Source organism: Empidonax traillii, unplaced genomic scaffold, assembly GCF_003031625.1.
Source record: "Empidonax traillii isolate 1590-97213 ecotype Southwest subspecies unplaced genomic scaffold, ASM303162v1 scaffold245:size1430315, whole genome shotgun sequence".
Taxonomy (NCBI): domain Eukaryota; kingdom Metazoa; phylum Chordata; class Aves; order Passeriformes; family Tyrannidae; genus Empidonax; species Empidonax traillii.
The window spans coordinates 704,157-719,645 of NW_020955438.1; the positions used below are offsets into that span (position 1 = coordinate 704,157).

Below are 15,489 nucleotides of genomic sequence, written 5' to 3' on the forward strand. Positions count from 1 at the left end.
GATGCCACTTTGAGGAGCACCGCTCACGATGGGAGCACTCCTCTGCAGAAGTCTCCTGTTTGCTGGGGGGGGCCAGATACCTCAGAGGATTATTACCTGGTTTCACAGGCACTGCCTGATGGTATTGAGGATGAGTTTTCCCTCTGTCTTGGCAGGCTGACAGCACAGTGGAGCGTGGAAGATGAGGAGGAGGCAGCGAGAGAGCGGCGGCGGCGGGAGCGGGAGAAACAGCTGAGATCCCAGGCAGAAGAGGGCTTGAATGGCACCGTCTCCTGCTCGGAGAGTGCAGGTCCAGCGCAGGAAAACCAGTAAGAAATACCCGCAGATAAATCCTTCAGCAACACACTTTCTCCTTGCAGCAAAACCCTCCTGCATCCACGGCGCATGTGTCTCTCTTGCTTGGGGTGGGCTGGGGAGATGGGGAAGTTCTCTAACAGGTTTAGGTTGGGGATCTAGCCCAAACTAGCAAATAGTGTGTTTTCTTGTTTGGGCAGAAAAACACAGAAGCTATGCTTTGCTCTTGGTTTTTTCGGCTGGAGACTGGGTGTTTTACGGCCCTGAGTGTTTACACTGGAACAGCTTGGCCAAGGCTGAGCTCTGGCAGGGAGTCCTCACTGCCAGTGATTTCAGTGCCTGGTTAAATTTCAGCTGGTGAATCATCTTACACTGAAAGTAATGGGGGTTCCTGATACATGCAAAAATGGACATGTGCCTGAGGATGTGGTGCACAACCCCGAGCAGATTGCAGTGCTGGTGCCCAAGCAAGCAGTCACCTGTCCTGGCTGGGCTCCCCATTCCTCCCTTGGAGGATGCTGCCTCGGCACTGGGAGCATGAAGCAGCCCCCGACCTGGTGCAGTTCACAGCTTAATGGGGCAGTTCGTAAATGGAAGTAGCTCAGGAGGCATTTATGGACATGCTGAGCTATATACTGTCAAAGAGGAAACACCTGGAAAAGGGACAGGATGACATGCCCAGCATCCCTCCACAGCATCCTACTGCAGCCTCCCCATGTCCATGGTTCAGAAGCGCAGATGCCGTGGCAGCACTGGGACTAGCACAAAAACAAGTCTACTCTCTGAGTTGCCAAACTCTTGTCTCAAAGACCTTGGTCTTCCCACTATTTATTTGTTTGACTTATTTCTAAATATATTGAACACAATGGAAAAGTTATGTGGGGTTATAGTCAGAAGAAACACTTTCATTTTTTGGAAAAATAGCAAAAGTTATTTATAAAAATCTTTTTCCATTAAAAGATCTTTTTTTTTTTTTTTTCTTAGATCCATTCAAAATTATGCAGGACTTCTCTTCTTTTTTCTTTTTTTTTTTTTTTTGTTCTTCTTTTTATCTGAAAGCATTGCAGAGCACCTTCACAATCTTTTGTGGAAATACACACGGTGATATTCTGCAGACAAAACCACTTCAGTCTGCTCTAAAAGCAAACAGAAGATCTGGAAAGTAATAATAATCACCGGCTTTTCCAAACCCTCCTTCAAATGGGAGCTGGAAAATAATTTGTAAAGGTCTTTAAAACAGCAGACAGGATCTCTGGTCTCTGCTTTGCTGGGAGGTGCTGTGAGCAGCCTCAGGCCCAGAGCAGTGTGCAGCAGCCCCAGTAACCCAGCTTGCAGGCTCTGGTCCCATTGGCATGGGCACAGATATGCTGCAGATCCCACAGGACTGTTGGTGTTACCCAAATTTAATTGAGTGCTTAAGCACGCAATGACAAGAAGAACTCATAAAACAAAAGGTTTTGGTCCCTGCTCCATGATGCTTAAGCTTGCTGGGCCAGGCTCAACCAAAAGGATCTTTCTTCTTCTCTGGCCATTCCCTGCTCTTGTTTATGGCTGCTGACAGCCACCTGGGCTTGCTCATGTGGCCAGGGTCAGCCCTGGCTATTAATCTTCTGAAAAGCTTCGTTCTCTCTTGTGTAAATGCTGGCCCCTCCTCCCCTTGGCTCTTCCCATGCTGGGACTTACCCTGTTACTCCTGTTAGTTCAAACACACCCTTGGCATCTCCTTGCACCTAAGGGACGGAGTGAACCTTTTGTTCTTCTTTCTCCCCAGTAAAGAAAACCAGAAGTAGCCTGCAAAACAGCAGGTTTGCAGGAAAGACAGTCATGTCCTTGGGAGCCAGAGGGATGGACAGATGGGTTGTGCTGGCTTGATGCTTCTCCTGGGGTTGTTTTTGCAGAGGGGCACAGGGAAGCAGCTAGATTTCTAACAGCATTAGGCAGTGTCCCTTGCTCCCTGGGAGTTTTTCTGATAGCTCAAACACACATTTGTGACCAGGGCCACAAATATTGGAAAGATTCTGCCTTGGACACCATCAACACTCCACCTTACCTGAAGCCCTGACCAGTGACTCAGCAGAGTTGTAGTCCTGTCCTGATTCCACGTCAAATTTTCTGGGTGTTATCCTGGGGCATCCACAAACTACCACTACACACAGAGCAGAAAATAACCCAGCCCAGGCTGCGGTGTCCTAGACCTATGTGGCATCACTGCTTGGCAGTCCAAGGGGATGCTGAGGCATGGCAGGAGCTGGGCTGTGCTCAATCTTATGCCTTGAGCAGCACTTTTCGTTGTGCACTCCCTGCTTCTCTCGCTGGTGAGCCTGGCGAGAGCACATAGTTTTTGTGAATCCTTTTACTTTTTGGCTCCGGCAGTCAGTTAATATAAGACTCCCAGATCTCACAGAATTACTTCATATTTCAAGCCACCGGGGTCACGAGGAGGCTGTGCATCTCCTGGCATCTCCTAAGAGCTCAGAAAGGCAATAAAAAAGACTCACCCACATTTACTACATATTTTGGACCTCTGGGTTCTAAACTAATCTCTGAGTTGCACATCCTAATTCCCATTCCCAAGCAATGTGATCACCCTGAGTCCCAAAAGCCACCTCCTCAGGCTGATGCTTGCAACGTGATGCTTTCCCACCCAGGACCCCTCACTGGGAGGCGAGTCTTCTTGGAAACACAAGGAAAGAAGTAGGAAAAACCCAACAGTCTCTGTGGAAGGCCAGCCCACATGTGGTGCCAGCAGCTGTGCGCCCTGGGAGGGCTGTGGCTCCGCACAGCAGCAGGGTATGCACAGGCGGGGAGCTGGAGTCATGCAAGTGCATGTGACTGGCTTAAAGCTGTATGGGAACATGAGGATCCAGTGTCCTAATCTTGGGATCTTCATGCTTTCCTGTTCCAGCAAGCTGTTCAGGCCAGCTCCTGTTGATGTCTTTTCTGTGGGGCTCCCTACAAGCATAGGACAAGCAGCAGCCGAGTTTGAAACACCTCTGGCTAGGGCCGTTCTTCAGTGCAGATGAAAACCATGGACTTTTTGACGTGCTGCTTGTCTTTGCCTGCATGTGACCCCAAAGACAAGCAGGCAGTGGGGTGCTCCTGCTGGAGATATGGAACTGCTGCTTCTTCCTCTCCATCATACACTAATACCTCAAGAGACCCCTGTTGTACAAGGGTGCTCCTAAGCACGTGGCAAAGGCATTTTCCTGTAACAGAGGATAAGGCTTCAAATGGTATTTAGGAGCAGCCAGAGGAAAAAAAGATGGAATAACTGGAAGGAGAGAAGGACAGTGTCAGGCTGTGGCTCTTTCAGCCCAGGTGAAGGTCTTTTTGCATTCGTCTCATCCTAACTTTCCTTCTTACTGTGTTTCAGCTATGACTTTAAGCCATCTGGGACTTCGGAGCTGGAGGAAGATGAGGGGTTCAGTGACTGGTCCCAGAAGCTTGAGCAGCGCAAACAGAGGTGGGTAGGACACAGATGAACCAGGGGGAGGGGTACCACTGAGCCCAGCAAAAGAAGTGTCCCTGAGGAGGGGAGACCAAACCCGAGTCAAGTCTAGCATGTGTAAGGATGAGGCCAGAGGCTTGAGAATCAGCAGGACAGAACAGGCCCCGCACCGCTGGAACAGATGCACTCTGCCTGCCATTTGGGCTAGCTGGGGGGAATGGCCCAGGGATGGCCTCAGGCTTTGGGGATGTTTGGATTGAGCTTTGCACTCCAAGCAATGGCAGCCTGCCAGGATGCCTGGGTTTGGAGGAGTGACAACAGCGGATTTAAGCCACCTGAGCTGCTGCAGGGGCTGAAACGACCTCTAACATAATCCAGGCCAGCCTAAAAAGCTGTTCTAAGTTATTGCTGCTTCCTGGCTCATGTCAGCATAGTGGGTGTTATGGCCCCAGCCTGCCTCATGCTTGACTCCTCTTTGAGCAGGGAAAAACAAGAAGAGCCTTGAGGGGTGCCTATGTGCCAGCTGTTTAGTTCCCATCTCCCATCGCTCCCTTCTTGCTGAATGGAACCAAACTCCTGCCTTAACCACTTCCCTTGGATACCATCTACCTGCTCATTAACTCTGTGACTCAGCTCTCTTGGCAGCCTGATTTTGTAGGGAATTTTTGACATAGCCTCTTCATTACCCCAAAGCATTCTTTGCCCAGAGAGGTGGTGGATGTCTCAACCTGGAAACATTCAAATCCGGGTTGGATAGGGCTCTGAGCAACCTGATCTAACTGAAGATGTCCCTGCTTACTGCAGAGGATTTGGACTAGATGACCTTAAAAGGTCCCTTCCAACCCAAACTATTCAATGATTCCATGACTGAAAAAATGCTTAAGATTAATATTTACTGCTGAACAAATAAATAGAGCTCGCAGCTTTGTTACTTTTTTTCCCAAATGTCATGGCTAAACCCCTCTGCAAGCTGTACCTTTGCAGCCCTGACCCCTCAAGCACTGCTCAAGCACCTTGGCTCCAAGGAACAGCATTGATTATAACATCTGTGGGAGCAATTAGGAATCATCTGCTTTTCAGTATGCTGTCTCTTTTTCCAGCCCCCCTTGCAAAGAGTTTGCCTGCAAAAAAGGCTACTGCTATTCCCTCAACCTTCTAAAGAGCATTAGCTGGAATTAGCATTATCCTCTCCAGAAACTTCTCCTTGGGTTTTTATGTGATGTTTGTGTTTATTCTGTAGCAGGATGGGAAGGTGCTGAGCAGGGGGGATGGTATTCATGGCAGGTGAAGCCCATCAGCAGGAGGTGGTCCTTTAAAAGCAGGGGTTGTAGCTGAATGGGCACTTGGCTAAAGGCTAGCTGCTTGGAGGTAGCTAAAGGGCTCAGATCCTGTGGGCCTGCTGGGATTGGGCTTTTTGCAAAGGCTGGGCTTGCTTTCTAGCAAGTGGCCGTGCCCTATAAAGTTCTTGCAGTAGCTTTGCCCTTGCTGACCTGCCTCATCCAAAGGACAAGCCTGGAGTGTGGTGCAAGCGCAGGTATGCTGTCTGTCTGTGATGCCCCATGCTGGGACAACCACTGCTACGGTCAGGGTTTCCCAGCTCCCCTCTCTCCTGCTTAACTGAAGGTGCAACAAACTCTGAGTTTTCATGGGAAGGTTGTTTAAGTAGTGGCTGTGAATGAGTGGATGGAGACAGCTGCTCTCTCTTGAATGGAGCTAAAACAGCTCCTGCATGCCCTGAGGGCCTTGGTGCTAAGGCACGTTTTCTCTTTGGTTCTGGTTCACTGCTTTGTGGTGGGAGATCCATTGTTATCAGCTGCATGAAAGAAGGTGTAGCTGTGCTAGCCAGCTGCCCCCTATATAAAATTGCTGTGGTCCAAAAGGCATCCTATAGACTGTATTGCATCTGCTGGCCCTAATTTTTCATATGAGCTTGCATTTGAGCTGGAGGCATTGCTGCTATCCTGGTGAAGAGCTGCTAGTTTCCTGGGCCTTCAGAGCCTGTTGACTTGTGACTTGTTATCCTCCCACCAACAGCCAAGCGAGCCAGAATATGTATCATCTTTTTCCCCATGTGGTCAGTGTGGAGGGTTGGATGGGGGCTGACCTGTGAGCTGCCTTCCCAGCAGCAAGGAGGTGGGTGGAAAGGTCTTACTTGAACTTATTTTGGTGTTTTGGTACTGGATGGTGGGGCAGAAGTGGTGAGTCAGCCTTGCCCTTTGGCAGCTGCCTGCTTGTCAGCTCTCTAGCCTTGCTCTCACAAGCCAGGTGATTTTCCAAGAAACGAGTGGGAGGAGAAAACTTTCCCTAGCCAGAGGACAGCTAGATGGCACAGCTGTGAGCCAGGGGGAGTTCTGGGTTTCTGTATTCCCCCTGCCCCTGTGCCCAAAGGCACGGGCTGCTCTGCTTTTGCACAGTGATTGCGTAAACATTCTCCTAGGTCTCCCTCTTGCAGCCTCGGAGACCTGGAGGAATTCTGTTGTACAAACCCCGCTGATTTTTTTCTGAACCCTTAAACCAAGGGGTATCCCCATCTGCTTTGGAACTCCTGTGTCTTGCTGGGCTATGAGATGAGGAATGTGAGTAGGGGTGTAATTTAGTCCAGTGGGCAAAACTGAGGCTTGGGATCAAGTGTAGATATTCTGTGCCTTGCAAATGTTAAGCCTCTAGGAGAGTGGCTGTGCAGCCTTGCCCTGCAGTTTAGTTTCAGCTAGAGAAAAGGGAATCTTGAGAAGCATGTCTAGTGTTGTTGGTTGGATCCTCCTCCAGCAAAAGACTCTATTAACATGGAAGATGAGTTTAGGCAGGAAAGGGCTGTGTTTGGAGCCCCACATTGAATTGATGCTGGGAACTGCGGGGACAGTATCAGAGCTGTGTCTGTGTGCAGGACTGCAGGGCATGCTGGTTCACCTGGGATTTTAGCTGTAGCCAAGCACGGAACTAACTGAGCCAACACCACATCATGGTGGCAGTGGTCTGAGCAGAGGGCAGCTCTCTGCTTTCCTGTGGGTCTTGCCCATCATGATGTGCAGATGCCTTCAGCTCTGCCACAGCTCTTAGCTGAGCTGAGTCTTGGACATTTGAAGTGTGGGAGTGTGACATGACTGCTGTTACATCGGGCTGTGAGCCCTGCTGTAGAACACCTGGCAAACTGAAGAGTTGGGGAACTGAAAAAACTGGTTTTCTAGAGGTCTGAGGTAGCTGATGGTGTCTGTAGGCCCATAATGATGTGGTTTTCTTCTTTGATCTCTCCCCCACTTCTAGGTCTCCACGACCGTCTTACGAAGAAGAGGACGGTGGTGTGATGGAAGCAGAAAGCAAACTGGAGCAGATTCAGCTGGATCGGGAAAGCCCGGAGGAGATCCGGGAGGAGAATGTGGTTATTGGAGAGGAAGAAAGGTTGTGTCAGGAGGAAGAACAGGCCCAAGAGCAGGAGGAAGTGAAGCAAGCCAAGAAAGAGGTGGGATCAGGAGGAGCTGACCTTCTTTGCAGAGGACTGGTGGGAGAGCTGGTGCCGGGCGCTGCTCTCCCAGATCTTAGCTCACCATGGCTGCTTATGCTGCTGGGTGCTGAGCTATTAGGAGATTGGACATGCTTTCATGGCATAACCTGGGGCTTGTGCTACTCTTGTCTATGTGCCTTCTTGGGGTCACTGCAGGCAGCCTCTGCCCTCTTGTGAGGGTGGTGTGTTTGCTCCCAGAGTCTGTGGTGGTTTTGCCATGTCCCTGCAATACTGGGGGGGAAAGTGCTGCTTCTCCTGTGGTTTTGAGGACAGTGAATAGCTTTATGGGAGAACTCAAATCTAAATTATACTGCTTGTTTTTCTCTCACCAGCCTTTGTCACATCTTTGTAGCACTTTGTCTTGATAGTTCTCCAGTCTTGCATTGCTCCCAGCTGAGGGTTTCTTTCATTGCTCTGATAATTTCTGGTTGAGGAGAGAGACAAAGCTGGAACTCGAGTGGTGTGTGAGTCCACGAGGGTGGCTGAGCTTCAAATGTCATTTGTTCTAAATGGATTTTAACTGAGGATTTTGTCTGAGGGTGGTGTGATTTTTTTGCATTTGAACTGTGTGTGACTCTTTCCAGCCCTTCATTCTAAGGGTACCTTCTCTCTCTCTCCTTGTGGCCTCTAAACGAGAAATTCATGTTTTCTTATCTCAGTCAAGTAAGAAATCTTTAACTGACACAAGGACCCCTTTTCATACCATTTGGGAACCTTGAACCTGAAAAATTTGTGATTTCTATCCTCCCTTCCAAATGACACATGAGCTCCTTCCTGAATGTTTCCAAATTAGATAATATGAACTCAAAGCTTCTGCACTTTCATGTTTGTTTAGTGAAAAGCAGGAAGCCTGGGAGACAGGAAAAATCACTGTTGTTGCATAATCAGCAGTTTGACCAGTTCACTTCCTGGCTTGTTCATTTTCTGCACTCAGGAAAAGAAGAGAAGAAGAAATGAGGAAGAAGAAACACCAGAGGAATGCCAGAAGGCCCCAAGCCTTACCAGCCTGGAAGAGGAGGAGCTGTGCTCTGACCACACTGCAGTGTGCTCCACAAAGGTTTGTGTGCCTGGGGCCCCTCTGGAGGCGTGGCAACTATTGTGATAAAGCACCTAACTAATGACAAGGAAAATGATCCTGGCCTTATGGCAATGTGGGGTGTGAATCCTATTATCCCTCCTGCTACAGGCTGGGACTAACCACTTGCACAGGTTGCCTCATCTTCCATGGGTGTCCACCTCCTCTCCTCCTACTTTGCCTGTTTGAGCTGTTGAAGGCTGTAACAGTCTCTGTGTTTGGCAGTCACTTTGAAAGTCTGAAGTTCAGTGAGGACTCCAGGGAATATTGTAATACTGAGAAAGATGTCTGTGCTTTCAACTTGTATAGTCTTTAACCAAATTAGAACTTGTATAGTTCTTTAACCACAAGAACTTAATCAGAAAATGAAATTTCCCTTCTAAAAAAAACAAAACAAAACAAAAAACCCACAAAAATCCCAATAACTGAAACACTAGCATTTCTCTATCTTACTTGGACTAAAATGTATGACTTAAGTTGTTTAAATGAACTGGAATTCCTGATCTCTGAAGCATCGTGTCCTTCCCAATCACATCTGTCTGCATTGATGCTCTTGTGAAACTTCTGTTGTTAGCGCCACCTGACTTGCACCTTGTGACTTACATTGCATTTACTATAAATCCTCAGTTCTGTGTGTGTGCTTTTAAATACAATACATACAGATAAGTGATTCTGCACTGAATGTTTTTTTGTCTTTGTAAGCCCTAAGCTTTTTGATTGTAGCAGTGAGGGAAATAGTGAAGAGTCTGTGTAACCTTGTAATCTTCTGTTGATATTGTATTTGCTTTTTTTTTTTTTTTTCCCTCATTTAGATCTATGCTATTTGCTGTTTAGTCTAACATTTCCTGGCTAGGGATGATTGTATGAGCACTTCTTTATCAGTAAATAGACTGCAAGAGGAAGGTTTCATCATCTACAGCCATCAGATTCTTGCTCTTAATGGAGAGACCTTTTTTATAATCAAATAAAAAGAGGGGAGACAGGGTGGGTTTGGATGCAGGCTATGTAGGGTTTGAAAAGTGGGGTGGGGGTAGCCAAAGCGTGTTTCTGGAGTGGGACTGGGGAGGGAAACATGGCGAACACTTTCAGCAGCTTTTATAAAACTTTTGTCATTACAACCCCAAAACACACATAACTTCTTAACCTCAGCTTAACTGCTGCTGCTAGGATTAGCCCAGGGAAAGGTTTTTAGAAATACAGTCTCTGTGTTTTACGATGATGATGTCAGAGCACACCCCTATGCCAAGCTGGATGTAAAGCTGTTTAGGAAAAATGTGAACTTGGAATCTTCCCAAAGGAAGGATGATCTTTACACCCTAGCTAGCAGGGCTTTGTGACCACGAAGAACTAAACACGCTGACCACCAAGAAGGTGTTTTGGCACTGGAAGCTCAGCAGAACTCTGCTTGTAGTGGAAAGACAAAAGTATCTGCAGTCAGTGGTGTGTTCCCCTGCTGGCTGTGGCTGGTGGAGGCCAGGTACAAGTCTGAGGTGGGCTGATGTTGGGGTGTCCAGGGCTCAGAGGGCCAGTATGGCCTGAGGGCTAAATAAGTGGTAAGGGGGAAGCCTTGTACCAGTCCTGTTTTGTCCTAGGCTGTTTGCGAGCCCTGAGTTTTGAAAAGAGCTGAAGAAACAATTGTGGTTTCTTCTGGCCTTCAGAAAGTGGTTTGGACCAGAGAAATACACAACTCTTCCTGCAAGGAATTGCCGTGCAGGGTAGGGGGAGGTGGTCTCCAAATAGCATAATGAAAGTTTGTTCCTACTTAGACTGTCATGCTGAGATATCCTGTCATCTCTAGCTTTTTCTCATCCCCTCTAGAAAACCTCTGTTTAACCTGATGCTCATTTACAACCTTTCAGAAGCACCTGTGGGTGGTTTGCACCTGCACACCATGTCTCAAGGCTTTTTGCTATTGGTATGTATTTGTGGTTGAGAAGCAGAGACATGGGTAGGGATCTGCCAGATTGCCCTTTCAGGTTACTGTTGTGCCCCATGAGGTAGCAGCCTGCCCATCAATGAGCTGGATGGTCAGCCCAGTCTCTGAAGTCATGGCTCAGAGGCAAGCATCACTTCCTGTAACACCAAGGAAAGGAGTGAGATGGCAGCAGGCAGACAAGCCTGCCTAGCAGAAAGAGCTGGCTGATGGGCTTCTGTCATGCTGCTGTATTGGGACCCTGCAGAGTGGCTCTCCCCACGTCATCTCTATTACCCAGGGTTGCACTGTTTAGTTGTTCTCTAATGGGCCTTGTGCTCTTTGGCACAGCTGCTAAATGTGTCCTCTATGTGACACTGTCTTGTCTTCAGTTTAGCTAGAATTTAGCACTGATATCCTGAAAGCATCTTAAAAGGATCATTTAGTGCTGTTTTTTATCTGCTAACTTGGTAGGTGATGTTTCCTGTGGCACAGGCAGCAGTTTTACAGGGGGAGAAGGCTCCTTGTTACTTGGTTGCTGCTCCTTGACTCTGTGGGAGCTGGTGTTAAGAAAGCCTCCCCTTTGACTTCAAGGTGATTTCTCTCTCTTGTTTTCTGAGGCATGAAAAAGTTGCGATGTTTAGCAACATTTGGGCTTTCCTTTCCTGCAGTGGTTGTGAAGTGCTTGCTTGTCTTCCTGTCTTGGCCAAAGAGTTATTGCACAGGAGCATCTGGTGCAAAACTCTTTCCTGATGGCTTGACGTGAAGAGCTGCCCTGCAGGTGGCTCCATGTGCTGACTTGCCTTGTGTGTGTGCTTCCCTGGTCTAAGTTGATCTAACTTATGCCTGTGCTGCTCCCATGCTTGGCTTTTCTTCTGTAGATGTAGCTGGCAGTGCCTCTAGTTTTCCCCCTTGTCTTTCCACACTTGCCACTTTCCGTGTTGTGTCTGGCTAGGGAACCAAGTGTCCGGGAGAAACCTGCTCCTTGATCAGAGAGAGTAGAGAAACTGGTCTTGGTTGTTGCTTAAGCTGTCAGTTAAGCTGCACATTGTTGGTTTGCCCCTGAAACTGGTTGGAATTCTGCTCACCTGCTGTGGAAAGAAGGAGGAAAGGGAATGCTCGCTGTCTCTCAGCAGTATGGGAACATGGGACTGAGCGAGGCATTTCTAACCAAAATATGGGTGAGGGATCAGGGAAAAGAAAATGATCTGCTAGGGTGACCACATTCATCTGGGGTCCATAGAAAAACGTAATATATTTGTCTTTTTTTTTCTCCCACTTCAGATCACGGACAGAACTGAGTCGCTGAACCGCTCAATACAGAAAAGGTATTTCTAGGGTTGACCTAAGGTTAAATCAGGTCACTTCCTACAAATGGAGGATGCCAGCAGGTCCTGCTGTGGGGAAGGGCAGGAGCAACAGGCTGCCTGTGGCCCTTGAAGTCCTCCCTTCTGCTTGAAGAGCTGAGGGAACACCTTAATCCTTTTCTCTCCTCTGCTCTCCAGTAACAGCATAAAGAAGACTCAACCTCCCCTCCCTGTGTCCAAGATTGATGACAGGCTGGAGCAGTACACACAAGCTATTGAGGTGAGCTGCTATGTTGTCTCTATCCCCACTCTCCAAGGAGTCCCCTTTCCTGGTGTTGTTCTCCTACTGTGCCTCTTAGCTTTACCATCGGGGAGATGACAACTAAATTGTCTCCTCTTGGGTGGGAGTGTTGCTTGTTTCTGTCTGTATTTCCCTCCACAGCATAAAGCAGGTTTTTTTAGCAAGCTGTCCCATCCTTGTTTCCTTATGTTCCTTGCTAAAAGTGTGGAAGTTTCTGACAGGAACTAGTAAGACTCTACAAGTCTCATTTTATAACCCCTCCTCCCCGAGCACCTTCAATTACAAGGGTTATCAAAAAAAAAAAAAAAAAGGCAAACCCACACTTTTTGATGGTGATGTGTCTCCATTTGTTTTGCAGACATCTGCAAAGGCTCCAAAACCTGTCCGGCAGCCCTCTCTTGATCTTCCTACCACGAGCATGATGGTAGCCAGCACAAAAAGCCTCTGGGAGTCTGGGGAGGTCACGTCGCAGTCTGCTGCGAAGCCCTCTCCTTGTAAGGTACGGCACTTGGAGGATTTGCCTTGCTTGTGGAGGAGATGAGGGACTGGCCCCTGGGTGCAATATGCACTGTCCCGTGTTAGCCTCTTGGTGTGGCTCGTTCATAGTGCCTACCAGCTCCCAAGAGATTCAGTCTCTTCTGTCGGGTTGCAGGGCCTTGTACCTCGGAGATTCAACTTGTCTGTGTTAGGGTCCCCAGTTGTTCCTTGGTGGTGCAGCTAGGAAAGCCTCTGTGAGGCTGGCTGAGGCTCCGACCTGAAATGGGAATAAAATCGGCTGGTGGGGAGAGTGCATGTGTCTTCTGCAGGGGCTTGGACTGAGCTCCAGGTGTTGAGCACCAAAGGGATAAATCTTGTAAACTTGGAAAATGCACAGAATATTATGTATTGCTCTTGATGATTTCACTTTCTGGTTGTTGTGATTGAGGCTGATTCTATAACTCATTGGTTGCAAATCTGTGTATATGTGAACAAAATTTTTTACACTTAAAGAAGCCTTGTTGCTAACATATCCTAAATAGTTAGCAAACTTAAGAAAACAAACCTCATGGAACTGATTCAGACTCTTGTTGAAGAGACTTAGAGAGAGGAAAATATAGGATATATACTGGGAACAGGAAGAAGTTTTCAAGATCATGGGTTTTAGCTGCAGCTGTTATAGGTCAGATGATGTGATATAAATAAAAAAGAAGGTCGGATGTGTGGGTTTGAAATGAATGTGAACAGAGGCACGTTCAACAGCATTAGCAGTGAAGGGTAATGAGAACATCATCTTCTCAGGATATCGTGGCTGGAGACATCGTGAGTAAAAGAAGTCTTTGGGAACAGAAGGGCAACCCCAAACCTGAGAGCAACATCAAGGTGAGTTAGTGTCTGTGAGTATGAGAGCACTTCTTCTGCTGAGAAACAGAAGAGCACTTGTCTGGATTGGAAGTATTGAGAAGATGGTGATGTTCTGCAGGGACAACAGCTACCTGTCCCTATCAAGGCAATTGCATGCCTAAGAGCTCTTCCTAGCAGTGAAATACTATTCCTTCAGCCCTAGTGAAAATGGGGGCAAAAATTAGTTTTATATCCAGTAATGCTATAAGGTCTCTTGAATAGCATGTTCTCAGCCCGTGAGCTGGGAATCTCAGCCTTCTAGGCTCCAATGGAACTGCAAATGTGAGTTACTTTGCTCTTGTTACATTTTTTTAGTATTGCAAGTAAACAAAACATGCAAAACTAAGTGGAACTGAACCTAAGGCAGTATCAACATTTGCAGATGGATCTGGGGTTGTGTGGGAATGTTTGTAGAAACATCTTTTAAAATGAAGCAAGGAGAAACTCCTCAAACTGTCCAAGCTGGGAGAGGAAGATCAAAGTATCTTGTCAATTCCTGGGTTGGAGCTGCCAGTATCTGGTAAATAGAACCAACTCTTGCCATGGGTAAAAACAACCCTAACTTGGGGGTCTGGGCTCTTAGGTGAGTCTTCCCTCACAATGCCTGACATTGCATCTTCTCTTTCCTATTACACATCCTGTGTTTGCTGTGTTATCCTGTGCTTATAGAAAGTGATGATGGATCTGTGCAAGGAACTTGTATGGAAGGGGCCAGAAGGGAGTACAGAGTAGGCTGTCTCCAAGACTTCTGGTATTAAAAACGACTGTATCAAATACTCATCTGGCTTCAGTTATTTGATCTTGACTGTCTGTTTAATGGAGAAAAATGCTGACTTTGGCTCTTTTTTCCCCTCCTTTTCAGTCTGTTCCTTCTGGCAAAAAGTATAAATTTGTTGCAACAGGCCATGGCCAGTACAAGAAGGTGTTGATAGATGACACTGCAGAGCAATAGTGTGCCTGGAGAACTCATTAACCAGGTAGGTGGGATCTGACCTTGCACTATGTAACGAAGTCCTGGGCTGTTCTGGCAGGATGTTGGGGTTATTTCTGCCAGCTGCACTTTGTGTGAGTTGGACGGTCCTGTATGGGAACATCTGGAGCCTTGCTTCTGGGCCTGACTGTTTGAGCTGGAAAGGTGTGGGTACACAGCAGGGGTTTGTTTTTTGCCTCTGACTTTCTGATGCTGATGGGAAGCTGGATACCTGTGTTAGTTTAATCTTCAGGACAAGTCCCTTAGCTGCTGTTCTTTGGGTGAAGATGTGTTTGCCTTTGCTAGTTCAAAAGAACAGTCTCAATATGCTCTCTTATGTTGCAAGGAGAAGTAGATAGTTGGAGATAATTCTATCTGAACATGGGGGCTGATGTACTTCTGAAATTCAAGTGTTTCTGGGGTCTAATTCCCAGATTCACTGAATTAATCATGGTGAAAACTCTTCATGACTCCAGTAGCCTCTTGGAATGAGTTGATAATAAGGTTGTAGCAGGGAGGATGTGAACATCTGTTGTGCTAGATAGACCAACAGAGCAGAAAGAGCTGCTCTCTGATGTGCAGCAAGGGGGGAAGGCAGGGCTAGGTTACTGTCTCTGTGCTCTCTTGAAATGGTTTTTGGATCTCATGCTCCTATTGTGTTTATGCTCCCAGATACCCTGGTGTTATCTTGAGTGGCTGATAGTGGATTGCAGCAATAAGGAGGAATGGTGTAGAGGGAGGTGATAACCAGTTGGATCCAACTGGGCAGCATCTGGCACAATGAGTGGAGAGGAAGTTGTTGAGGGTGAAAACAAGCTCATTCTCTTTTTTGCTACTATAAAAAAGAAGCTTTATTTCATAGCCAAGCTTATAAATAGCTCTGTCTGCTACAAAACACCTTTTGTTTCTGAATTCTTCTGGGACCTATGTTCCTTCCTTCCTTCCCCCCACCCCCCACCCTTAAGGAGATAGCTTCTGAGTGCAGCATGCTGTTTTGTTTGTTTTGTTTTGTAGTGCCCATTTGGAGGAGAAGCCCTTTTGAATGCTACTCTGAGAAAAGCAGCAGTACAAACTCAAGGCTGCCCAGAGATATGTTTTTAGCCCACAGAACTTGTATCCTCAGCTTACTTCTCTGTCTGTCTTTCAGAAACCTCTTTTAAGGTTTCCTCTGATCAGAATCTCCATTTTCCTGAAGTCTGTTTCAGTGCACCAGGTGGGAGCCTACTGAGCTCCAGTTCTTTATAGCAAACAGGTTTTGCTTGGTTGTCAGCAGGTTTGTTTGCCCTACCTGAGCTTCTCTAAA

The 15,489-nt window shown here is 47.3% G+C and overlaps 1 protein-coding gene across 1 annotated transcript in view; it reads left to right on the forward strand.

Annotated features, from left to right (window-relative positions):
• Positions 1 to 15,489, forward strand: part of LSP1 (lymphocyte specific protein 1) — a 49,479-nt gene that overhangs the window by 24,786 nt on the left and 9,204 nt on the right. The window contains exons 2-10 of the mRNA XM_027888797.1: positions 156 to 308; positions 3,668 to 3,757; positions 7,004 to 7,199; positions 8,176 to 8,298; positions 11,513 to 11,556; positions 11,734 to 11,815; positions 12,195 to 12,335; positions 13,115 to 13,195; positions 14,079 to 14,193. Coding sequence (XP_027744598.1) covers positions 156 to 308; positions 3,668 to 3,757; positions 7,004 to 7,199; positions 8,176 to 8,298; positions 11,513 to 11,556; positions 11,734 to 11,815; positions 12,195 to 12,335; positions 13,115 to 13,195; positions 14,079 to 14,168 — 1,000 coding nt within the window. The 3' untranslated portion in view covers positions 14,169 to 14,193. The remainder of the gene's footprint in view (positions 1 to 155; positions 309 to 3,667; positions 3,758 to 7,003; positions 7,200 to 8,175; positions 8,299 to 11,512; positions 11,557 to 11,733; positions 11,816 to 12,194; positions 12,336 to 13,114; positions 13,196 to 14,078; positions 14,194 to 15,489) is intronic.